The sequence below is a fragment of the Scyliorhinus canicula genome, chromosome 7 (genome assembly GCF_902713615.1).
Source record: "Scyliorhinus canicula chromosome 7, sScyCan1.1, whole genome shotgun sequence".
Classification (NCBI taxonomy): Eukaryota; Metazoa; Chordata; class Chondrichthyes; order Carcharhiniformes; family Scyliorhinidae; genus Scyliorhinus; species Scyliorhinus canicula.
This window is the reverse complement of record NC_052152.1, coordinates 25,407,003-25,431,398: the sequence shown is the minus strand read 5'-3', so window position 1 is coordinate 25,431,398 and position 24,396 is coordinate 25,407,003. Positions and strand designations below refer to the sequence as shown.

At 42.3% G+C, this 24,396-nt stretch overlaps 1 protein-coding gene across 3 annotated transcripts in view; it reads right to left on the bottom strand.

The window, feature by feature from the left end:
• itsn1 (intersectin 1 (SH3 domain protein)) overlaps window positions 1-24,396 on the bottom strand; it is a 204,789-nt gene that overhangs the window by 60,754 nt on the left and 119,639 nt on the right. For all 3 annotated transcript variants that reach the window (XM_038801596.1, XM_038801593.1, XM_038801594.1), the window contains 7 exons: window positions 24,058-24,217; window positions 19,143-19,348; window positions 15,209-15,294; window positions 12,408-12,461; window positions 9,477-9,536; window positions 6,953-7,119; window positions 3,942-3,987 (listed from right to left, as the gene is read on the bottom strand). In XM_038801596.1, coding sequence (XP_038657524.1) covers window positions 3,942-3,987; window positions 6,953-7,119; window positions 9,477-9,536; window positions 12,408-12,461; window positions 15,209-15,294; window positions 19,143-19,348; window positions 24,058-24,217 — 779 coding nt within the window. The remainder of the gene's footprint in view (window positions 1-3,941; window positions 3,988-6,952; window positions 7,120-9,476; window positions 9,537-12,407; window positions 12,462-15,208; window positions 15,295-19,142; window positions 19,349-24,057; window positions 24,218-24,396) is intronic.

The following is a 24,396-nucleotide window of genomic DNA, read 5'->3' as shown; positions in this document are numbered from 1 at the left end:
ATAGACGGTTTGGGCTTCCCTGTGGTGGAAAGGGAGAAATTGCAGTGGCTGGAGGAAATTAGGAGGTGCATTGGTTCTATGCAGTCTGGGACAGATTCCAAGCGGAGTTTTATTAAAAGGTTTTTTTTTTTTTTTTAAAACAGAGGGATAGGCAGTCAGGAGGGTTCATAGAATCATAGAATTTACAGTGCAGAAGGCGGCCATTTGGCTCATCGAGTCTGCACCAGCCCTTACAAAGAGCACCCAGAGGAAACCCATGCATCTACCCTATTCCCTTAACCCTGTAACCCCCACTTAAACAGTGGGAGGAGTACCCAGAGGAAACCCACGCAGACACGGGGAGAATGTGCAGACACCGCACAGTGACCCAAGCCAGGAATCGAACCTGGGATACTGGAGCGGTGAAGCCACTGTGCTAACCACTATGCTACTGTGCTGCCTGGTACAGGTTGACGTTTTATTAATTACTACTGGGTGGTGAATATCAAGAAGGTTCGAAAATGGGTCGAGGAGGAAGGATCGTTTTGGGGACGGATGGCGGAGGCTTCCTGCACAGGTCATGTTTGAGGGCATTGGTAATGGCTCCTCTCCCGTTCTCACCAGCCAGGTACTCAGAATCCGATGGCGAGAGCCTCCTTAAGAGTATGGAACCAGTTGAGACCACATTTTAAGCTGGAGTCAATGTTGTTAAGGTCACTGATATGTGGGAGCCACAGATTTATCCCGGCGGGAACGGACTTATCATACAAGGTCTGGGAACGGGAAGGTATAGAGAGGTTTAGAGATTTATTTGTCAAGGGTAGGTTTGAGAGTCTGGAGGGACTGGTTGAAAAGTTCCAGCTTCGGCCGGGGGGGGGAGAGAGAAAGAGAGAGGAGAGAAATGGGTTCAGGTATTTACAGGTTTGGAACTTTGTTTGGAAGGAACTTTCTACGTTTCCTCGGTTGCTGCCCCTCTCTGATGGGGAAGGTAGTGTTTTTGGATGAGATAGGGGAAGGGAAGATATCCGATATTTATGGGCCGATGATGGAGGGGGCTTCGCTGGAGGAGATAAAGAGAAAATGGGGAGAAGAGTTGGGCTGTGCATGAGTGGTGAGGGGGTGGTTTGTGGAGTGATCCCTACACAGGGCAAACTCTACCTCAGGTGTATGAGCCTAAGCCATTTTAAAGTAGTGCACAGAGTGCACATGACTAAAACATGCACGAGTGGGTCTTTCTGGAAGTGGAGGCAGATGAGAGTGTTGCTCAAGGAGGCAGGTGAACCACGCACACATGTTTGGGTCCTGCCCCAAATTTGGCAAGTTTTAGGAGTCCTTTTTCAAGACATTCGCAGAGATTTTGGGGGGTAAATGTGTTACCGTGCCCGTGGGTGGCGATACTTGGGGTTTTGGATGAACCGGAGCTGCAGGAAGCGAAAAGGGCTGATGTATGGCCTTTGCCTCCCTGATAGCCCAGAGGAGGATTCTGCTAGGATGGCAGGCATCAGAGCCGCCTAGAGCAACGACTTGGGTGGGGGATCTATCAGAGTATTTGCATATACAAGTATGCCATTAGGGAGTCAGAGAAGGGGTTTTATTCAAAGTGGAGGCTGTTCATCGCGTTCTTTAAGAATTGGTCATCGCCAGCAAGTTGTGGGGGGTGGCATAAGGTTGGTGGGTTGTTTGTTGATTATAAAAATTGTACAAAGTTGAATGATTGTTCCTCGTTGATCGCCCAAAGGTGGATCCTGTTAGGGTGGAGACCAACTTCTCCACCCTGTGCCGTGGCGTGGGGACTTGCTAGAATTCTTGACGCTTGACAAGGTCAAATATGAACTGAGGGGAAGGATGAAGGGGTTCTACAAATTCATGGACGTTATTCATTGTGCACCTTCGGGAATTGGATCACATCGAACATTGGGCGGGGGGGGGCTGGAAGGGTTGGGGGAAGACGGACCGTATGTGTTAAAAGTGACTATGGGTGATTCCCAATTCCTTTTTGTCATTTGTTTATGTTATCATGCAGGCTAATATTTGGGGTTTGGTGGGAGGATGGGATCGTTGTTATTGACATGGGGATTGACATTACATTAGTTACTGATCATTGTTGGGTGTAAATTTGGGAGAAATTTGAGTGAAAAAGGAGAATAAAAATATTTTTTAAAAATGTTAAATGATTGTTGTGTATATTATAAAATGGAAAAAGGCCTGATTAAAAATATTTTAAAAAAGATATTTAGGGTTATGCACTAGCCTAGAAAAAATGGGAAACACCATTGTATTTGAGTCAGGGAGAGGAAAAATGTCCCCACCAAGTAACGGATGCAAAATATGCCTTGTAATTCTTTAAAGAGCAATAGAGGAGATCTCCCAGTATCCCAGGGAGGCACAGCAGCAGAGTGGTTAGCACTGTTGTTTCACAGTGCCAGGGTTCAATTCCTGGCTGGGGTCACTGTCTGTGCAGAGTCTGCACGTTCTCCCCGTGTCTGCGTGGGTTTCCTCCGAGTGCTCCGGTTTCCTCCCAGTCGAAAGGTGTGCAGGTTAGGCGGATTGGTCATGATAAATTGCCCCGTAGTGTCACAAAATTAGGTGGGGTTGCTGGGATGGGGGTGGAGGTGTGGGCTTAGGTGGGGTGTTCTTTCAGGGGCCGGTGTTGACTCGATGAGCCAAATAGCCTCTTTCTGCACTGTAAATTCTATGATAGGGCTGGTTTAGCTCAGTGGGCTAGTCAGCTGGTTTGTGATGCAGAACAAGGCCAGCAGCGCGGGTTCAATTCCCGTACCAGCTTACCCGAACAGGCACCGGAATGTGGCAGCTAGGGGCTTTTCACAGTAACTTCATTGTGACAGTAAAAGGTTATTATTTTTATCTTGACCTACGTTAATCCCTCTACACATAAAAATAAACTCTTCAGACATTGGTCTCATTAATGGTTGTGGGGGCTATTTAAAAAAAAAAATTCTTTCACGAGAACTGGACTTCACTGGTTGCCCATCCTAACTCGTCCAATGGCTTGCTCAGCCATATAATAGAATTTACAGTGCAGAACGAGGCCGTTTGGCCCATCAAGCCTGCACCGGCCCTTGGAAAGGGCACTCTAATTAAGCCCACACCTCCACCCTATCCCCATAACCCAGTAACCCCACCGAACCATTTTTTCTTAGACATTAAGGTCAATTTAGCATGGCCAATCCACCTAACCTGCGCATCTTTAGACTGTGGGAGGAAACCGGAGCACCCGGGAGGAAACCCACGCAGACACGGGGAGAACGTGCAGACTCCGCACAGACAGTGACCCAAGCTGGGAATCAAACTTGGGACCCTTGTTTTGTCTACTATGTACGTACTGTGTACGTGTCTTGGCCACAGAAAAATACTTTTCACTGTACTTCAGTACATGTGACAATAAATCAAATCAGAAGACAGAGTTCACACTCCATTGTAGAACTTCAGTATAATTTAAAAGAAAACAATTTTATGGGATGTGGGCTTCGCTGGCTAGCCAAGCATTTGTCGCTCATCCCCAATTGCCCTTGAGAAGCAGGAAGCCATTCGGCCCTTTGTGCTGGCCCCGCCATTTATATAGTTCAATTTCCTGATCCCGCCTTCCCCCCACATCCTTTTAGCCCCAAGAGCTAAATGTAATTCCTTCTTGAAATTACGCTATATTTTCACCTCAACTACGTTTTGTGGAAGTGAATTTCACAGATTTACCACTCTCTGGGTTAAGAAATTTCTCCTCACCTCAGTCCTCAAAGAGATCCCCCTCACTTTTAAATTCCAATGAATATAATCCCAACCGAGTTAGTCTCTCCTCATCCAACAGTCCCGCCATCCCAGGAAGCAGCCTGGCATTATAAATCTTCTGGTTATCCAAAGATCAAATATGCAATGTTATCTTTAGAGAAGATTCCTGAAAAGTGAAAAAACTGAACGGATATACATAGAGGTGTTTAAAAACTCACCCGGCTTTCTTCCAAGGCTTCCACTCTTTCCAGTCTGTCCTGGCCCCTGTATCAAAGACAAATTTTTCAGGGGTTGCAAGAAGAGGCCAATTCAATAAATAGGACCTCCAAACCATTAGAAGTATTTATTAATTTAATTCCATGAGAAAATACAGAATACCTCAATAACCAACTACTATATCAGGAATAGAGTAAAGAAACACTTTATGGTCCATTTAATCTCAAAATGTTTTATGCTCGAGGAGCGGGCTTGTGCAATATGTTACGATGGAAGTATTGAAAGTACGTTGATGTTTGCACATTTTTGCCTTTTTTTTTGCTTTCTTTCTGATGATGTCTGTAACTGTTTATAAAGCCAAAAACTACCTCAATAAAATTGTTTATTGAAAAAAAAGTTTTATGCTCATTAAATGTTCACATTGATCGGCTTGATTTTGACTAGATGACAGTGAATAAAACTTATTCAAGTGTGTGAATGAAAACAGGAATGAGAATGAAATGTTCTCACTTTCGTTACAATGGTCTCAAATATATTCTAAAATAGCAAAAACTAATCATTACAGCAATCCAAACCTGGGCTAGTGCTTTCTGTCCATGTCGTCGCTCCAAGCCTGGGCTAGTGCTTTCTGTCCATGTCATCGCTCCAAACCTGGGCTAGTGCTTTCTGTCCATGTCGTCGCTCCAAACCTGGGCTAGTGCTTTCTGTCCATGTCGTCGCTCCAAACCTGGGCTAGTGCTTTCTGTCCATGTCGTCGCTCCAAACCTGGGCTAGTGCTTTCTGTCCATGTCGTCGCTCCAAACCTGGGCTAGTGCTTTCTGTCCACGTCGTCGCTCCAAACCTGGGCTAGTGCTTTCTGTCCATGTCGTCACTCCAAGCCTGGGCAAGTAATTTCTGTCCACATTGTCGCTCCAAACCTGGGCAAGTGATTTCTCCCAGGTCGGCAAGTGATTTACGCCCAGCCCAGGGAATCGCGTCAAGCCTGGGCAAGTGATTTCCACCCAGCCCAGGGAATCGCGTCAAGCCTGGGCAAGTGATTTATGACCAGCCTAGGTAATCACTTCAAGCCTGGGCAAGTGATTTCTGTCCAGGTCGTTACTTTAAGCCTGGGCAAGTGATTTCCGTCCAGCCCAAGTAATTGCTTCAAGCCTGGGCAAGTGATTTCCGCCCAGGTCGTCGCTCCAAGCCTGGGCAAGCGATTTCCACCCAGCCCAGGTAATCGCTTCAAGCCTGGGCAAGTGATTTCCTCCCAGCCCAAGTAATCGCTTCAAGACAAATCAAGTGATTTCCGCCCAGGTCGTCGCTCCAAGCCTGGGCAAGTGATTTCCTCCCAGCCCAAGTAATCGCTTCAAGACAAATCAAGTGATTTCCGCCCAGGTAGTCGCTCCAAGCCTGGGCAAGTAATTTCTGACCAGGGAATAGATCCAAGCCCGGGCAAATGATTTTGGTCCAGGTCGGCAAGTGATTTAGGCCCAGCCCAGTTAATCGCTTCAAGACTGTGCAAGTGATTTCCGTCCAGGTTGTCACTCCAAGCCTGGCAACTAATTTCCACCCAGGTTGTCGCTCCAAGCCTGGCAACTAATTTCCGCCCAGGTAACCGCTCCAAGCCTGGGCAAGCGATTTCCGCCCAGCCCAGGTCGTCGCTCCAAGCCTGGGCAAGTGATTTCCGCCCAGCCCAGGTCGTTGCTCCAAGCCTGGGCAAGTGATTTCTGCCCAGCCCAGGTCGTCGCTCCAAGCCTGGCAACTAATTTCTGCCCAGGTTGTCGCTCCAAGCCTGGCAACTAATTTCTGCCCAGGTTGTCGCTCCAAGCCTGGCAACTAATTTCCGCCCAGGTTGTCGCTCCAAGCCTGGGCAACTAATTTCCACCCAGGTAATTGCTCCAAGCCTGGGCAACTAATTTCCGCCCAGGTAATCGCTCCAAGCCTGGGCAAGTGATTTCTGACCAGGTCGTCGCTCCAAGCCTGGGCAAGGTGATTTCCGCCCAGCCCAGGTCGTCGCTCCAAGCCTGGGCAAGTGATTTCCGCCTAGCCAAGGTCGTCGCTCCAAGCCTGGGCAAATGATTTCTGTTGAGGTCATTCCTCCAAGCCTGGGCAAGTGATTTCTGACCAGGTCGTCGCTCCAAGCCTGGGCAAGTGATTTCCGCCCAGCCCAGGTCGTCGCTCCAAGCCTGGGCAAGTGATTTCTGTCCAGGTGGTTGTTTCCAAGAAAAGAAATTTGTTTGCCGAGTAAAATTCATCCAGTTTTACACTCATCCCAAAATTATAAAAAGGAATATCATCCTTTTAGTGATTTAATATTTTCTGCTACAAAAATGGTCCTCAGATTCAGGGCTGGGTTATACACAAGCCAAGTCTCCCACCATAGCGTAATTTTTCAAGTGATGACCCTTTCATTAGTCTGAGGCAGAGATTCCGTCCATCCCACTTAACAGAGCTGGACCAACCGCAGGTATATCAAGGGGGTGGCATTCAGCGATAGATGCGGACATTCATGCAAGTCTGGGATCTCGTTGTGGACAGACTGACAGGGCCTGGTGAGGTGGTTGGGTGGAGTGGACGCGAGGAGGCCAAATTGTGGGTGGGGGTGGGCCTCAGATTGCCACTGGGGGCCAAGCAAGAGCCACCCACCCCCTTGAACTGGTCAGCAGCCCACAGGGTTGAAACTCACTTCATGTCAACAGCTGTCTCTTCCACTGCCCTTAATTTGAAGCCCTTAATTGGGTATCAATTGTTCACCCAATTGGACCCATTTTCCCACCTGCAGGTGGCCCATAAAATGCAGCCCATGGAAAATGCACCATGTGATCTGATGAGCAATGATATTGCACCATGTAACTCAAGTAGGAATGTCATGATTTAGTTAACTGAACAATACAAGGAAACATAATTGGCACTATAAATGCTTCCGTTTACTCAAGGAAAACAAGCTTAAACTTTCAGAAGACCACAATTAACATGGCAGTTTTGTGGGCCGAGTGGAAGGAAACGGGAAAGAAGACAATAGATAATTCACCTCCGAATCCTTCGGTCTGACGTAGTTGGATGGGAAGACGCCCACTTTTTCTCCTACCACCCCTGTCCACCAATCACCATCTTTCTTTGTCACAAGAATTACATCACCTTGCTGGTAAGTTAAATCCCCTGGTTCGTTACTTTCATACGTGTACATAGCAATAAATTCTAAGAGAGAAAAGACCAAAAGCAGATTGAATAACTTCATTTAAAAATGTGCACAGCATATTCATTTGTAAAGAAAGGGTAAATAAATACTTTTTTTCCCCCAAGTATTATAGGAAAGGCAAAAACAAAGATAGTCAAAATACCAGAATGGGAGAGTTAAATAAACCATGGGGAAATTGTCTTTTTGTGTTATTATCATGTTATTTGAACCCAACTTTTCTGAATCACTACAAAGCTATACAATTAATAGCATTTTGCTACTTGCACCAATTCTCATGCGTATACAAACTCTGTGCCAATAGGACTGTATGTAGCCCATAATATTAAAACTGGTCAATATTAGTAAGGTAGCCCTTCCGCTAAGAAAATAAACTATTCTATTCTGGTCACCTAGTTTCAATATCTAGTGGTCCCAGGTCAAATGCATGTCGAGTAAGACCCTCATTATGTTGCCCAAAATAGGGACATTAGCTCCAGCTTTAAAAGAGCAATCTGTATAACACCATTGTCAGTTCATGTGAATAAACAAACCAGAATGAAGAAAACACAGGGTGGTGGTGACTTCACCTCATCGGAGTAGGGTACCAAAAATTAAAGCAAAATATCCATCTCACTGTTCCAAATTCTATTCTCAAGAACCTATTCTTAAGCTGTTTGTACTTCCACAAAAGAGAGCAGTTTGTTTACATATACTACTTGGTCACTGCTCCTCAACCCTGGCTTCAGACTCATTGCTTAATACCGCAAAGTCAAAACCATAGGCCGATGATAAATATAGACATTACTGCCGACTAAAATTCACACGACTTGACGAAAGGTATTAATTAATCCTTCAACAATAATCAACGAGCCATATTAGAATTTCACAACAGATTAGAAATGAATAACAACGTTTACACACTGGAGTGTTAGTGAAATGCAGCTAGACTGAGAAACCGTAAAACACACACTTTAGGGCAGCAAGGTGGTGCAGTGGTTAGCACTGCTGCCTCACAGCACGGAGTACCCGGGTTCGATCCCGGCTCCGGGTCACATGTCTGTGTGGAGTTTGTGCATTCTCCCCGTATCTGCGTGGATCTCACCCCCACAACCCAAAGATGTGCAGGGTAGGTGAACTGGCTAGGCCAAACAGTACAAACACTAATTTTGCGTTGGAAAAACAGGGTACACTCCCCTCTGAGCCAACGTATGGGAAGGGGGGGGGGGTGTAGGACACTGATAATAATTGGGTACTCTAAATCTACTTTTTAAAAAAAACACACTTTAGTTACTTAAATTGCAGACGGTGTGTGAACATTTCCATTCTACATTGCATATTGAAAACAGATTGCCTCCAAGTTATATATGATTGCCTGGACAATACTACAAGCAGGAATTAACATGTATGCACTGCAGATAGATTCTTTTAATGCAATGTACATGGACTAAAAACAATATTGGTTCAAAATTGCCATGCAGCCAAATGACCACTGTGCACATTCCAAAATAACACACTAACAAGATTATTCTCTTGGACAAGACAAGCTTCCAAACATCTTTCACTCTGCAAATGAGTTGAGAACTTCCCTAATACCGGTGTCAAAGTCAATTCTGCCGGTTTCTAGCACTCGTTAAAAAGGTCCCAGGTTACTGAATTTAACATGCTGACTGTGACCAGTTCTTTCACAGTTGTGCTATTTGCTGGGCTTAGTGAAGAACGGTAATACGACCATAATTCATCAGTTGAGTTTCTCAATTCAATTATGTAGTTACATTTTTATTGTTAACTGAATTTTCTTCCCTATTTTTCAAGGTAGTTTAGGCACATAACTTTTTTTTAAATTTAAACTTAAAAATATAACTTTTGAATATTTGAAACTGAATATTACCACAAATTCTATCATGACCACTCAGAATGCCAAGAAAGTTAACGGGATTAATAAAAAACACAAGAAAATCTTTTCCCATACTTTATGCATGACAAATTCTCCATACTAGTAAGATGCATACACTCAAAAATATTGAATAGACGCGGAAAAAAAAAAAATCAGTGGAGCAACTTAGATCTTCAGGATTACTGTATGCAACCATCTAGGTATTAATGTATGACAGTTAATATCACAGTTCACTGAAAATTTAAAAGCATGAAGCTTCGACAAGATATTTGCATCACTGTTCCTTACAAAATTGACATCTTAAAAATCTGTGAATTGCAAATCACTAGAGCAATGGTAGGACCACACAACTGTAAACAAGACTTAACTGGTGTCACAGCATTAAAAAACAGACACGTACACAGACGGTTGCAATGTTGCTCAAGTATGTTGCATTTTAACACAGACTTTGCCATCGATGTTTAAGCAAAAAATTATAGTTACCTTCTCCACCAGAAGCAGCGAAGAGCATCTCTGAAGGGCAAGGAACCCTCAAGTTGGAATCTGAATGAATGAAGACCATTATGATTTGATCATATTGAAGGACATACATAATAATCAAATACCAGTTTAAGTTGATATATTGATACAAGTCAAAGTTAAAGAATCAGAGTCAGGTTAACAGCTTTTTATTTAATGGCACTAAACTCTGCCTGAAATCTATGTCAACTGAAGTTTTAGTATGAATTTTATCCTGATTCTTTCAACTGGTTTGATTATCAATAAAAACAAATTAATGGAATTGCACAGCTACCTCTACAGGCTAATGTTTTATATGTGGAACTTGAGGCTTTGGTGTTTCCAGCATTGACCATTTTCTTCATACTCAAATGAAGTCAAACACAAGTTGTAATATATAATTTACATAAGCCAATCTCTATTTCCAAATCAAATGCATGTTCCCTGCCATCAACTGGACAGCACTTTGGAAAAGAAGGAGAAACGTAGAACCCATAGAATCTCTACATTGCAGGAGGCCCATTAAATCTACACCCACCCTCAGAAAGAGCACTCTACTGAGACCCACTCCCTACCCTATTACTGTAATCCTGCGCATTGATCATGGCCAATCCACTCAACCTGCACATCTTTGGACTGTGGGAGGAAACCGGCGGAAACCCACAGAGACACAAAGAGAATCTGCAAACTCCACACAGACACGCATGCCGGAATCAAACCCAGGTCCCTGGTGCTGTGAGGCATTGGTTAACCACTGTGCCACCATACTGTCCTTGACAAATAAAAACTGCACAAAACACAACAGTGACAAAAAAGTGAAAACAAATAGTTAATTTGGGTATAATGAAAATGGTCAATGCTGAAAACCTGAAGGTCGAGTGAAAAACATTAACCTGTAAAGCCAGTTGTACAGTTCCTTTGAACTGTTTTTATTGACAAGCAACTCAGGATGAAATGGAGACTAAAACTTCAATTAACAATTTCAGTTAATATTTAGTGACATTAAATCAAAAGCTATTACCCAAAGCTGTTCTACATAAAAAACTTTTTTTACTGACCTCGAGGGATCCATTTAATTTACATGTATGACTGAAGATTGAATTCTACATAGCAAAAATCAGAATTTTCAAACATCAGGGCTTCTTTTGAAAAAATATATGAGTATTGTATTTTTCTCCACTAATCTTAATTAAAAAAAAAAGTGAGCATTGGCAGGCTATATGCTTTCATGGGTGACCTCTTGGACAACGACTGCAATCCCACACGGGGGATTCTGGATTTAAGATCCTAATATGGTGACTTTGGGTACTTCTAGGCAAATGCGGCCCACGGCATAGTTTCTTTTGAATTCTTAACCACGTGCAATAAAGGCCGCAGCATAACTTTTGTGTAATAGGGGAGGTTTTCCTCCTGGAGAAAATAGTGAGGAAGATAAAGAACATGGTGGCGTGACCAGTACATCAGTAGGACATTCAGCTGGCAAGTGGAGGTCTGATGTTTGGAAAGTGAATACACACAAAAAGATTCTAATCCGCTTCAGTAATGTTTCTGTTTGGGATGCAGAGTGTACATGTTCTTGCTTCACATGTTAGCTGCTTATTTATTTATATTTTAAAAAAAGATCCTGGGATGTGAGCATTGTTGATGAGGTTGGCATTTATTGCCTGACCATGACAATTCAGTGAATTGCTAGATCACTGAAGAGATAAGAAGTCTCCCTCATATGTGCGGTCACATTTTTTAAAAATTTAGAGTACCCAATTCATTTTATCCAATTAAGGGGCAATTTAGCGTGTTGAATCCACCTGCCTTGCACATCTTTGGGTTGTGGGGGCGAAACCCACACAAACATGGGGAGAATGTGCAAACTCCACACGGACAGTGATCCAGAGCCGGGATCAAACCTGGGCCCTCGGCGCCGCGAGACTGCAGTGCTACCACTGCGCCGTCCTCTGTGCGGTCACATATGAACCAGATTTTGAAAAACCTCGTATTTTTAATCCAACCAAAGGCTACATGTGACTTTATACTGACCGGTTTTTATTCAAGATTTTTCTTAAATTAATTAAAATTCTCAAATTGAAATTAGGTTCTCCGATTAGTACAGAAATGACCCACTATGTTAATGCAACCATATTTTGCCATGAGCTGTCTGCTGCCAATTGGAGCCGAAGCATTCTGAACTAGTTAAACATGCAATGTTCCTTCATGCAGTCTATATACGACAAGAAGAAATTTGATTTGGTTTTATTCTCAGTAGCTTGCTTTATTTTATTTTTTGTGACGTGCCAGATGCTTGTTCAAGCTTCTTGAACAATGCTTCTCTTCTCGGCTTACACAGCACTGCAGATATCGCAGCGCCAGGGACCTGGGCTCGATTCCCGGCTTGGGTCACTGTCTGTGCGGAGTCTGCATGTTTTCCCCGTGTCTACGTGGGTTTCCTCCAGGTGCTCCGGTTTCCTCCCACATGTCCCGAAAGACGTGCTTGTTAGGTGAATTGGACATTCTGAATTCTCCCTCAGTGTACCCGAACAGGCGCCGGAATGTGGCGAAGTATTTACCAAGTGAAAGCAGCAAAAAGATGCCAATCTCAATTATCTATCATAGATTAATTGAAGTACAGTTCTGATGAGGAGATTCTTCCATAACCAAATATTATTTCCCTACAATTTGCCACATCTCTAGTATTCTACATATATGTATTGAAATACCCCGCATACAAACTAACAAAATATGCAGCTATAGTTACATTTACATATATTTTAAAAGGCATTCAGTGCACTTCCTTCCATGCAAAGCAACATTCATCAATAATGCTTCTGGATTGAGAACATTTTAATCAGAAAATATAAATTCCAAGTGAGCTACAAAAGCATGGCTGGTTCATTAGAAGCGTCAGTGAGATAGTTACTGTACCTTTCCTTGGGAGAAAGGGAGGTCGAGGCGGAGCAGCCTCCTCCCTGCAAGGTTCTACGGCAGACATCAGAAAACAAAGAAAAGAACAGTACAGCATGATAAAGTAAAGTGACAAGAGTCAAAGTGATGCACAGAAATGAGCAAAAATAGTAATGACAATGTAGCGACAGCGATACAATGTTATAGCTAACAATACACAACAAAAAGAGCAACAATGCAGTAGCCCGATTGGAAATGAATCACAATCAACACATTGTGGGTTGATACTTGGGGCTGTTACATAATTCTCTCAGCCACTAATCAAGAAACCAAGAAAGACAAATTCCATGGGATCCCACAACTTATTTTTAAAAAAATCAATTTTGGGATCGCGTCCCATCAGGATTCTTGTTTGTAAATCAAATTGGATAGCTCTTCTTCAGTCTTCACGTTCAATGGACAAAATGTTTCTGATTTCACATTATATCCAGAATTTTGAGGACCACACCTCATCCATTTTCTTGGGCGTTGTAAAAGAATTTTTAATATTTGGATTTTGAATGACAATTTTGAAAATCTTCAGAAGATAACGGACAGTGATTCAGAGGATAATGCATTGTTATCATATGCACCTTGGTAGAAGCCTGGCTGGCATAAATCTGAGTTTATAGAATCATTTTTGCCCTGTGCAGTCAGGTGATCCAAAACTGCGAAATCCAAGAGACAGCAGAATCCATACAGGAGGAGTGCGTTTCCCCTACATGGAGAGCACACTCTTTCCTCATTGGACTATATCCATTTACCCAGAAAGAATAGGTTAAAGTCAAAGTTGATTGACTCTTCAGGGCATGTGCATGGAGCTTTACCATCTAAGAATTTCAGAATCTTTTTTATTTGGAAAATCAAGTTTCCTGTTCCAGTCAGGACCACCATTTCGATTTTGGAGATTATTTCTTTCTCCAAATGGTTGAATCACCCAATTTCAAGTCTACACTTCAGGTCCTATTCATGCTTCCTTGGCAATTATCAACAGTGCCTTGGAGTACTGTTCAGCAGTGCGGAGAAATCAGAGCAGTGACTGAGTGCAGCATAATGGGAAAGACCCACAGGCAGCTTTTACAACAGCACTGGGAAACGTAAGCTTTGACAGACTGGTACATAGGAGGAAAGTCACCAAAACAGTTTCTGCGACACCAGAGTAGCTACTAGACTAGAACAATTGGAGGAAGCATTTGAAAAAAGTCATGCCGTAGCGATTGCAATGGCAGGACTCGGGTATCAGAACCAGGGAATAAAAACAAAACTCTCTACTTGCGATTTATGTTTTAATATTCAACCACAAAATAAAAGGCTTCTGAAGTTAATTAATACACAAAAGTGAACAAGTAATCTCTAAATAGTATATATACTCATTTAAGCTAAATAAACAATAAATACAAGTGCTAAATGGATGTATTAAATCGGATTAAATCCATCTGATGATTGTCATTTAGTATTACAGGTGGCAAAGCTAAATAAGTAACTGATGGACAATAAATAAATACCGAGTAGATAATGCCATAATTGGCACTTGGTTGGAACTGCAGAATGTTCAAATTTGTGGACTGACACACGGGAATTTAACCGGCTCCACTGCGTCACTTTGATTCCCATTGAACTACTTACGTTGCTTAATTTGAATTATTTAGTGCAAAATAGGACTTTGAATTTCAGGAGTGGACCTTACAGCAAGTTAGAACAGCTTGCAATGAAGGCAGAAAGAAGGGAAGCAAATCAAAAAGAAACAACTATGAAAATTGGGGAAGTGGATTCTCTACAAAGCTGAACATTTAAAATGTTTCTCAGAGATTACCCGTTCCAGAGTGAAGGCGGATTAAATAAAATACCACATAAATACTAACTAATTTCCAAGTTGTATCCTTGATTCAAAATGTGAAACTCATCAGCTTTCTACAAATTAACATTGTTTTGGACAAGGTTTTATACGATTGGTGAAACACAAATGGTGGCAAGCTTTTGAGTCGTCTTATAGATGGATGCCATGACCCTGGTTCCAGTCACTAACAAATGCAGTATTGTTACTGCCGCACTTGCATGGAATTAAAATGTTCCCATTAGCAGCACTTCAGCCTAATTTAAGCAGCAACTTTTTGATACACCAAACCAATGGAGCTGAATTAGCATTGCTGGTAATCAGTCTACATTTGCCAATTGGAACACATTAATGAAGAACTGCAAGTTCTTAATTTACACTGCTAACAAAATTCACTCAAATTGAGCTGCTTTTAAAATCAACTCCGTCCCCCTGTTGGCAGGAGAATTAAACTACCTGACAACAATAAATATTTGCAGCGTGTACATCATATAATGATTTTGTATTTTATTTTGACAAATATGGGAAAATAGTAATTGGTTACCTGCATGCTTGTGTTTTATGTATTAATGGGTCACCTGATAATGTTTAGATTTTGCTCCGTTTATACCTTACAAAGCTACTTTAAAATGAAGAGTATGTTTTAATACTGGTTTATATTGATGGTTGAATATACAGTAAATCATATGATGTTTTATTTCCTAGTAAAAGCTGTAACATTTTTGTTGACATGTCACTAAAACATCAAACAATTTAAAACTTCTATTTAATGCAAATATGCAAGGTATCACAGGCTAGCGGAGAGTTGCAAGAAAAAAAAACATTCAAATGAGGCAACTACTGGGGTCGAACGAGTCTCGTGCATTAAATGGGTCACCACTCAGTGGGTTGCAAAGGGAAATAGGCTTCACTCTTCCCGATGGATTGAAGCTCGGCAGCGTGTACTTACCATCTTCGTGTGCTGCAGGCAGCTTTGATGGTGGGGTGGCCATTCTCTTCAAGCTGGGTGGGCTTTCGGAAGAAGCAGAATCCACACTTCAAAAAAAGAGAACAAAAAGGTTAGATTATATTGTTTGCACGTTCTCACATCCCGAATTATTTTGTTTGTTTCACAATGTTCTGAAGCTGTAGTGCTCTCAAATAATTAGAATTCACTCAAAAACTACAACTGCCAATGGAAAACAAACCTCACTAATGGCGATTAATCACCAGTAATCAAGTAATTCAGCTTTTGGTTGGCAATTTAAGGAACAGAGTAGAGGTGGCTAGGGGCATCAGCTCATTTTTGCTCTCAGGACCAGCAGAATGCATTGTCACCTTGGTAACTGATTCTTCAAAAAAATTTTCGCAGTTAGTTTTAAAGCACAAGTTCCTGAAGAAAGTGTACCTAAATGGCCATTTTGATAAAAATACTTCAAACCCAAATTCTCCGCATTTTTTTCATTATGTAAACCTCTTTTCAAAGGTGGCCTCTCCTATTTGTGTCTTGCTCCTTATTTAGGCATCTGTACCCCATACTGATCTTGTTACGAGAGATTGATAATCTGCTCCCAAGCTTCTGCTATTGAAACCATATGTACACCTGAGATTTCTCCTCCTGTACCCCTGAGATTTCTCCTCCTGTACCCCTGAGATGTCACCTCCTGTACCCCTGAGATTTCCCCTCCTGTACCCCTGAGATTTCTCCTCCTGTGCCCCTGAGATTTCCCCTCCTGTACCCCTGAGATTTCTCCTCCCTGCAGATGAAGTGCCAAATTCTCATTCAGCACCTGTTCCTGATCCAGGTCAGTTTGCCGTTGTTTGCAAAGATCACAGACACCAGTGTACATCATCCCACGACGACAGACACCCAAAGTTTAACGACAAATCAGTGTTTATAAAGTCCAATTTGTTCTGTGCTGTTTTTGCCAAGTTACAACATGTTGTTGCACTTAATCAAAAGCTTTATTTTCTTCCAAGTCCAGAATTTCAAACTATGCCAAATCTGTTCCTAGTGTTCTTTTGAATGGATTGTCTTATGAGGAAAACAATCCAGTTGTGAACACAACAGGATACTAACTTACAAAATAGACTGCTTGAAAATTGCTTTTAGAAAGTAGAAAATACTTTGAAATATGATATTTACTTTCAACTGTGTCACGCGTACCAAGCCAACTGCATCAATATGCTGCTTTCATAGAACTCCTGGTAGTGCATTTTCTTTGGAAAGTAAATGGCCTTTTGGCTGCCACAGCAAGGGGGTAATTTGTTTATGAACTAGCCCACATTCTGAAGACCATACAATCCTAGCAGTATTCTCTCTCCAAGCTCTAGCCAAGCATTCTATCCAATTATAATTAGCACGTGCTTTATGAAGTGCTTTTTTTTTAATTCAAAAGTATTAAATACCCATTACCTAATCAAATGCTGAATTTCCTGAAGAAGTGATAAATCAGGCGAGAGTGCAAAGCAAAAATCCTAAACCCATATGCTGTATTTCTCTTGGACACAGCTTACAATTCTACGTTTACTATTCTGGGTCAAGTCAAATAGAGTTTCTTGTTCCGACTAACAATTGCTTTAGATAAAAATGTTACTGGCTTACAGTGAACTTCACTAGGTCTGCAATATACTGCTGAACCTGCACTCCTTCAGCTTAGTTCCACAGGTTCCAGTATCCACCCACCTCTCCCCTTAATTAACTGATTTTCTGACTGGTTTTGCACAAATGTACCCAAATATCCATTTTGGTTTTCGTATTTTATCTTAATAAACCATCTGTCCTAAAATGTCAATACTGTCCGACCTGTAATGGAAAGTCTTGGTGAGAATATACTTTCCTTAAACCCATTAGTTACTATTGTGAAATCCAGCTGATTGTTTAATTGATGCAGTTTTGTGAATCCTTATTTTCTTGCATCTATCACTTAATTTGACGTTGGAAAATTTTATATACTATGGACCTTTTCCATGCCATTTACAACCACTCTGTCATCTGATCAGGATTGTGGACAGAACTGCTCAGTTACCCACATAGCTTTTTTCATTGATGACAGCTCTGCTTCCGACAGTCTAACCAGATTTGTAACATACACCTAATTTTAGAGATAGTACCTTGGACGTCTTCTGCAAATCCAAGAATTTTTTAACGAAAGAGAAAATTTATTTTTTAATACACTGGATGTCCTGCATCCACCAATTTATCATTCCCCTCGAGACATTCCAGCAAATTAAATAAGCCAGATTGCTTCCAAATTCAGTCTGATCACTGTTTATGGACACTGTGCTCTTTAGTGATCCACAGAGTGTCTTACATAATGACATCAATGCATGCTTTGCACTACATTTGTTCAGATGCGTTGCCTACACTTTTCAAGTCAAGCTTCATTCTTTATTTGAATGCAGGAACAACATGTGCAATATTCCAGTCCTCTAGTAGTGCCAGACACTGGGAAATATTTGGCAGGGTTCACCCAGTACCTTCACAACAGAGTTCAATCCAGCACTAAAACAATGACAACTCATGTACTTACCAACGAGCACAGGGGTCAGGTAGTGGAAACTACATTTAAAATCGGTGGTCTGGGAGTAAAGAGGCCAACTACAATTTATTGTCCCATCAGCCAATATAGGCCAGTGATTGAGGTGGGCACTTCTCTGATCGCTATGCCATGGTTTTACACACTGGATTGAAGTCAGCTGTCTAAGATAGCCAAGCATATTATTTAATAGTCAAAATGAATTATGCTCTGATCTGTAAAAATTAGAAAAATGTAAAACTGTTTTTGTGCATCACAAAATAACATTAAAGATTTGTTGCAGTGGGGAGGTTGAAGGAGATGGGTCGATCCCCTTCCAAAAAACATCCAACCATGAAAGAATTTGTATTTCTAAACTCATTATGTTTCCAGCTTAAAAATAGCCAGAAACATTAAAGTTCAAATGTGATGCTGGCAGAGTGTGAGGATATAGATTAGTGTGGTTCCAACACCCTACAGGCAAGTTCTAATCTCAACTGTGTCAGATGAAAAGGCCCTACAGGGAGGCCATATCCTGTCCAGTTAATGGCCAAATCTTCAGCAATTCAGGCGTGGAATTGTACAAGGAACAAAACACAAAAGGAAAGTTACATTTATCTTCCCCTCTGCAAAAAGAACAGAAACAATGCATCTTTCGAACAAGCATTAAACAGAGAGTGAAAGCTAATGTTGTGCTTTCAGGTGGTGTCACCAAGAGACACCATTACAGGAGAAATAGGAGGGCAAGGGATCGATCTTTGGAGGTCAACAAAATTCATGGTGTTCCGAGCAGGAAGAGTTGCCACTGTAAAGTCATTCTCTAGCTAAGATTAGGTAGATAAGAATGGAACCAGGCGACAGCAGTCCCACCCAGCTGGATGACAGTAGTGAAGCATTGGAGGAGGATGATGTGGTCTGCCATGTCAAAGGCTGGAGACAGATCGAGATGGTGAGGTGGTTACCTTTTTCAGCCACATAGAAAGCCATTTGTGACTTTGATGGGAAGAATTTCAGTCCTGTGGCAGAGGCAGAAATCGGATTCAAATATGGAGCTTCCTACGTCTGGAATTTTAATTGACCTTTCCCTTTCCAGCATTCACCAAGACCAAAAAAGTGTCAATGTGTAATCCAATTGTATTGTAGATCGCTGAAAATAAAACTAAGAAAAGGTCTAAAGGTTTTACACAGTAAAACATTCATACCATATGGCAGCTGGGCTAAGGGTGGTAGTGTGCTAGACATTGCTAGAGATAACAAGCTCCCAATTATAGGGGACAATTGCAGGCTGACCTCACACATCAATGGGCCAATTAGGACAGCATCAAGGAAGAGGAACCAAAGTAGCAAAGATAATTTCATCAACATTGAAATCCAAAACACGAGTACCTGACTGATTTCCTTACAGGTCCCGAAATGAGTTTCACGTAGGATTTGGGGAACCAGCCCTTCTGTCCATGAACTTCTCCAAACCACCACATATCCTGCTGCTCTAAAACTGTGATGATGTCATTTTTATTGAAGTTGAGGTGATTATCCTTCTTTGCCCGCCAAGGATACAAAGCTTGTGCTTGAAGTCCCTCAACCTTCTCCCCCTGTCAAATAATTAGGAATAAAAAACGTCAATAGTGCTCCAGTTCCAATTGCATTAAAATATTTACTGCTCACCCCAATAAGCTGCAGTCTAACATTACTGAAGCACGTCAACATAGAACATACAGGGGCGAAGGAGGCCATTCGGCCAATCAACAACATTTTGTTCAAGTACGGTAGCACAAGAGGATAGCACGGTGGCTTCACAGCGCCAGGGTCCCAGGTTCGATTCCCCGCTGGGTCACTATCTGTGTGGAGTTTGCACGTTCTCCCAGCGTGGGTTTCCTCCGGGTGCTCTGCTTTCCTGCCACAGCCCAAAGATGTGCAGGTTAGGTGGATTGGCCATGCTAAATTGCCCTTAGTGACCAAAAAGGTTAGGAGGGGTTATTGGGTTACGGGGATAGGGTGGAAGTGAGGGCTTAAGTGGGTCGGTGCAGACTCAATGGGCCGAATGGCCGCCTTCTGCACTGTATGCTCTATGTTCTATGTCATACTTGAATGTTTCTACAAGGTGGCTTAAGTTTGTCACTATTAAATTTCGATGGTAGCCATGATGTGGAGATGCTGGTGTTGTAAGACTTCTCATTATTAAATGGACAATTACATTTTTAAATGATGGGGAGCCAAAAATCATTTTTTCTTTTAATTCAAAGCCCGTTCCAAATCTCTGGGCCCACAAAAGCCAAATGGCACAAACCAGCTGTTAGAAATTAAAAAGTAAAGGGGACCAATGACCAGCAATTATGGGCCATTGCTTGGACTTCCTATTTTAGAAAAGGGGAATCCACATGAAAATGGATGAAAATATGGATTTAGTTTTCTAATCCGGTTTAGACAGAAGGGATGAAAGTGTCCTTTTTGCCAACTTTATAGATTCTCCATCGCTTGAAGTGACCAAACTGATCAGTTTTGACCAAATAAGATTCAATGGCATAGGTTGTCGGCTGTCAGTTCGAACCAAATTAGCATATAGGCGAAGATAGTTCACAGATGCTCTGTGATGAATGGAATTATTTTACAGTCACAGAAATGGTTAAATGATTCGTCATCCCATATCTCACCTGCATCAACACAAAACTCAACATCAAAACATGGGGTGAAGGAAGAAGAAAAGATGCATACTGCATTAAATTAGCCCAAGATAAAAAAAAACACATTTCTAAGCTCTTCAGCTTTCGCTCAATTTTCTCTCCATTTCTGCTCAGTTCCTTGCAGGGGTATGTGTGTTCCCTCCATTATCTTGTTCAAATGGACATTTACTCATGCGGGACTCTCACCAGCGAGTGTTGTTTGACTGTTCAAATTCAGACAGCCACATCCAATCCTCTCATCTGATATCCAAACACACACACTCAGGGCAGCATGGTGGTGCAGTGGTTAGCGCTGCTGCTTCATGGCGCTGAGGACCCGGGTTCGATCCCAGCCCCAGGTCACTGTCCGTGCAGAGTTTGCACATTTTCCCGTGTCTGCGTGGGTCTCACCCCCACAACCCAACAAAGAGGTGTAAGGCACCTGAAGTGTAATTGGCCACGCTAAATTGCCCCTTAATGGGAAAAAAAGAATTGGGTACTCTAAATTTATTTATTTTAAATCAAAACACACCACTAGTCAATGTTTAGCAATAAGTAATAGGCATTTTGTCTGATGGTAGCCCTGGATTAAGGAGGGCAACAATCACTGCATATGACACAAACCAGAGGTTGGTATGGAATCTTCCATGCTGTGTATAATCCAGGGAATCATTCAACAAATACTGGATAAACAGACTGATTATCAGAGATCAGGAGATCGAGTTGACAGAAGCTTCATGGAAGTGTTACTGCTGATAAACATTTTGAGAATGTCCATGCTTAGTATGTTAATACTGAATTATTTAAATGGCAAAGTGTTCGAGTCTCACGTTCCAACAATCCCAAGTCAGATGCAATACAGATGGATCAAGGATAAAGCTGTGTTTATATTTTAAATCCAAATTTTAGGAAAAGTATTATATCAAAGCAGAAGAGTTGAGGACTCAAATTATAACATGGGGGGGGGGGGGGGGGGGAGGTCTTCAGGTGACACAGGGAAGGCGGCAAAAGAGGGGGTGTTGCAATTAATCAATCACAGCAGTAAGGATGTTTGACATCTTTAGTAGGCTCTTCAAATGAAGCCACAAGGGTAATCCGCATTGCTGAGTGTTCTAAAAGCCCACTAACCGTCCGAAAGGAAGAGAGCAGAGCAGATATGTAGGCTAAATTTCAGGCAAGCACAAAGTAATAGGGTAGTGACAGAGAGGGACTGCAACTTCCCCAACATTAACTGGGGTCATCATCGTGTAAAAGGTTTAGAGGGAGCAGAATTCTTAAAATACATCCAGGAGAACTTTTTAAGCCAGTACGTCGAAGGCCGTACAAGAGAGGGGGCAGTCCTAGATTAAATGTTAGGTAATGAAGCCAGGCAACTGGCTGAAGTATCAGCAGGGGAACATTTTGCTGTCAGCGATCATAACTGAAGGACAAAAACGGGCCGGAAATCAAAGTTCTAAACTGGGGGAAGGCGATTTTAATAAGATCAGATATGATTTGGCCAGAGTGGACTGGGAGCGGCACTTTTAGGTAAATTTGTGACAGAAAAGTGGGGCGCATTCAAGAAGAAAATAGGGAGAGCGCAGGGCCAACATGTTTCAATAAAGAAAAAGGGTGGGACCAACAAATCCAGTGAACCCTGGATATCGAAGGATATACAGCATTGGATAAGGAGAAAAAAGGAGGCTTATATCTGATATCGTGGGCTCAAAACAGCAGAAGCCCTGGAGGCATATGTGCAACAGGGAACTTAAAAAGGAAATTAGGAGAGCAAAAAGGGGACATGAAAGGATACTGGCAGGCAAAATAAAAAGAAAATCCTAAATTGTTTTACAAGTACAAGTAAGGGGAAAAGGATAACTAGGGAAAGAGTAGGGTCCATTAAGGATCACAACGATAATTTGTGTGTGGAGCTGGAGGAAATAGGTAAGGTTTGAAATGAATGTCAGTGTTCACTAGTGAAAGGGCTGGTGTTTCTACAGAAATCAGGGAGAAGGACAGTGATAAAAATTTTTTAAATAACTGACAGAGAGGAGGTTTTGAGTGGTCTGGGAGGCTTAAAAGTAGATCAATCTATCCCAGCCTGTTGAGTGAGGCAAGGGAGGTAATAGCAGGGGCACTGGCAATAATTTTCAATTCCTCTCTGGCCACAGGAGAGATGCCGGAGGACTGGAGAACAGCCAATGTGGTACCATTATTCAAGAATGGAGGAAGGGATCAACCAAGGATTTACAGGCCAGTCAGTCGAACCTCTGGTGGGGAAACCATTGGAAGCAATTCTGAGAGCGAAATGAGGTCATGTTTAACCAACTTGATTGAATTTTCGAAGAGGTGACCAGGTTGGTAGATGAGGAAAATGCATTAGACGTGGGTTACTTGGACTTCAGCCAGGCTTTAGATTAGGTCCCATGAGAGACTGATAGCGAACTAAGAACCCATGGGATCAAAAGAAATTTAGCAAATTGGATCCAGAATTGGCCGAGTGGCAGGAAGCAGAGGGCGAAAGTCGAGGGGTGTTTTTCTGACTGGAAGTCATGTCTAGTGGGGTCCCACAAGGATCAGTGTTGGGGCCCTTGCTGTTTGTCTTTTACAAAAATGATTTGGACATGAACGTAGGAGAGTTGATCTGGAAGTTCGCAGATGATATGAAAATTGGTGGGTGACAAATAGTGAGGAGGATAGCCTTAGATTACAGGAGGATATAAACAGGTCGGTCAAATAGGCGGATCAGTGGCAAATTGAATTCAATTTAGATAAGTGAAGTGACGCACTTGGGCAAGGCAAACAAGGCAAATAAATACATGATTAAACGGCAGGACCTTGGGAAGCACCGAGGATCAGAGGGACTTTGGTGTGCATGAACACCCGGTTACTTAAGGGCAGGCAGATGTAACGGTTAAGGCGGCATATGGCATACTAGCCTTTATTAGCTGATGCACAGAGTTGAAGAGCAGGGAGGTAATGCTAGAATTGTATAAAACATTGATTAAGCAATAGCTGGAGTACTGCGTGCAGTTTTGGAATCCACATTAGAGGAGGAGGAGGGGGGGGGGGGGGGGAAGAGAAGAGAGAGAGAGTGAGAGAGAGTGAGAGTGACAACACATGATTGAGGTATATAAAATTATGAGGGGCATAGATAGTAGACTGGGAGAAACTTTCCACTGCCTGAAAAGGGTGGTGGAGGCAGAGACCCTCATAACTTTTAAGGAGGAATTAAAAGCGCACTTGCAAAGCAAAGTGCTGGAAAATAGGATTCGAATTTTTGACTGGCACAGACCCGATGGGCCAAAGGGCCTTTTCGATGCTGTAGACCTCTTATGACTTTAATTAGATGCACTAGATCAATTTTCATCATACAATCAACCCTTGAAGTCTGATCGAGATCTAATTTAGTATTTTCTTTTGTTTTGAATCCATGACTGCCAGGAGCTGGGTCGAGAGTGTCCAAGATCATTTCATACTGGTCCTTTAGCTATTAAAGAGACTTCTTCCTCAGCCTGGAATGAATTCAACTCCAAGATCCAGAAATTAAGCAAGTGTGTTTATGAACTCTTAACGCCAAATCTTACTACTCTTTAAAATTTGCCAATATTTAAATTATGGTAATTCGATGATAGATATGCCAAGTTGCACTTGCTACCTACCTGGCCTAATACAGGTGATGGAGATGATCCAGACACAGTGGCAGGGGTGAAGGCTGATCTTTGTCGAGGTTGCCCTGTGCTAGGTACGGTTAGTGATGGCTGCGTGGCCCAGGCATCCCAATTATCACTCTCCGGTTTCTCACTGCCTGTTGTGGGCCATCTAAGTGAAAACAAAGTACAAGAATTGAAAAGTTGCTTTGTTATACAACTTTTAAAAAAAAGTCATGTCACCACGGTCTTAATAGAACCTTGGCTTAGAGGTGATCAAACCTTTCTGCTCAAAGTCTCCATACATAGCTGCACATTTCACCACCTGCACTGCCCAAACTACCACAAAGG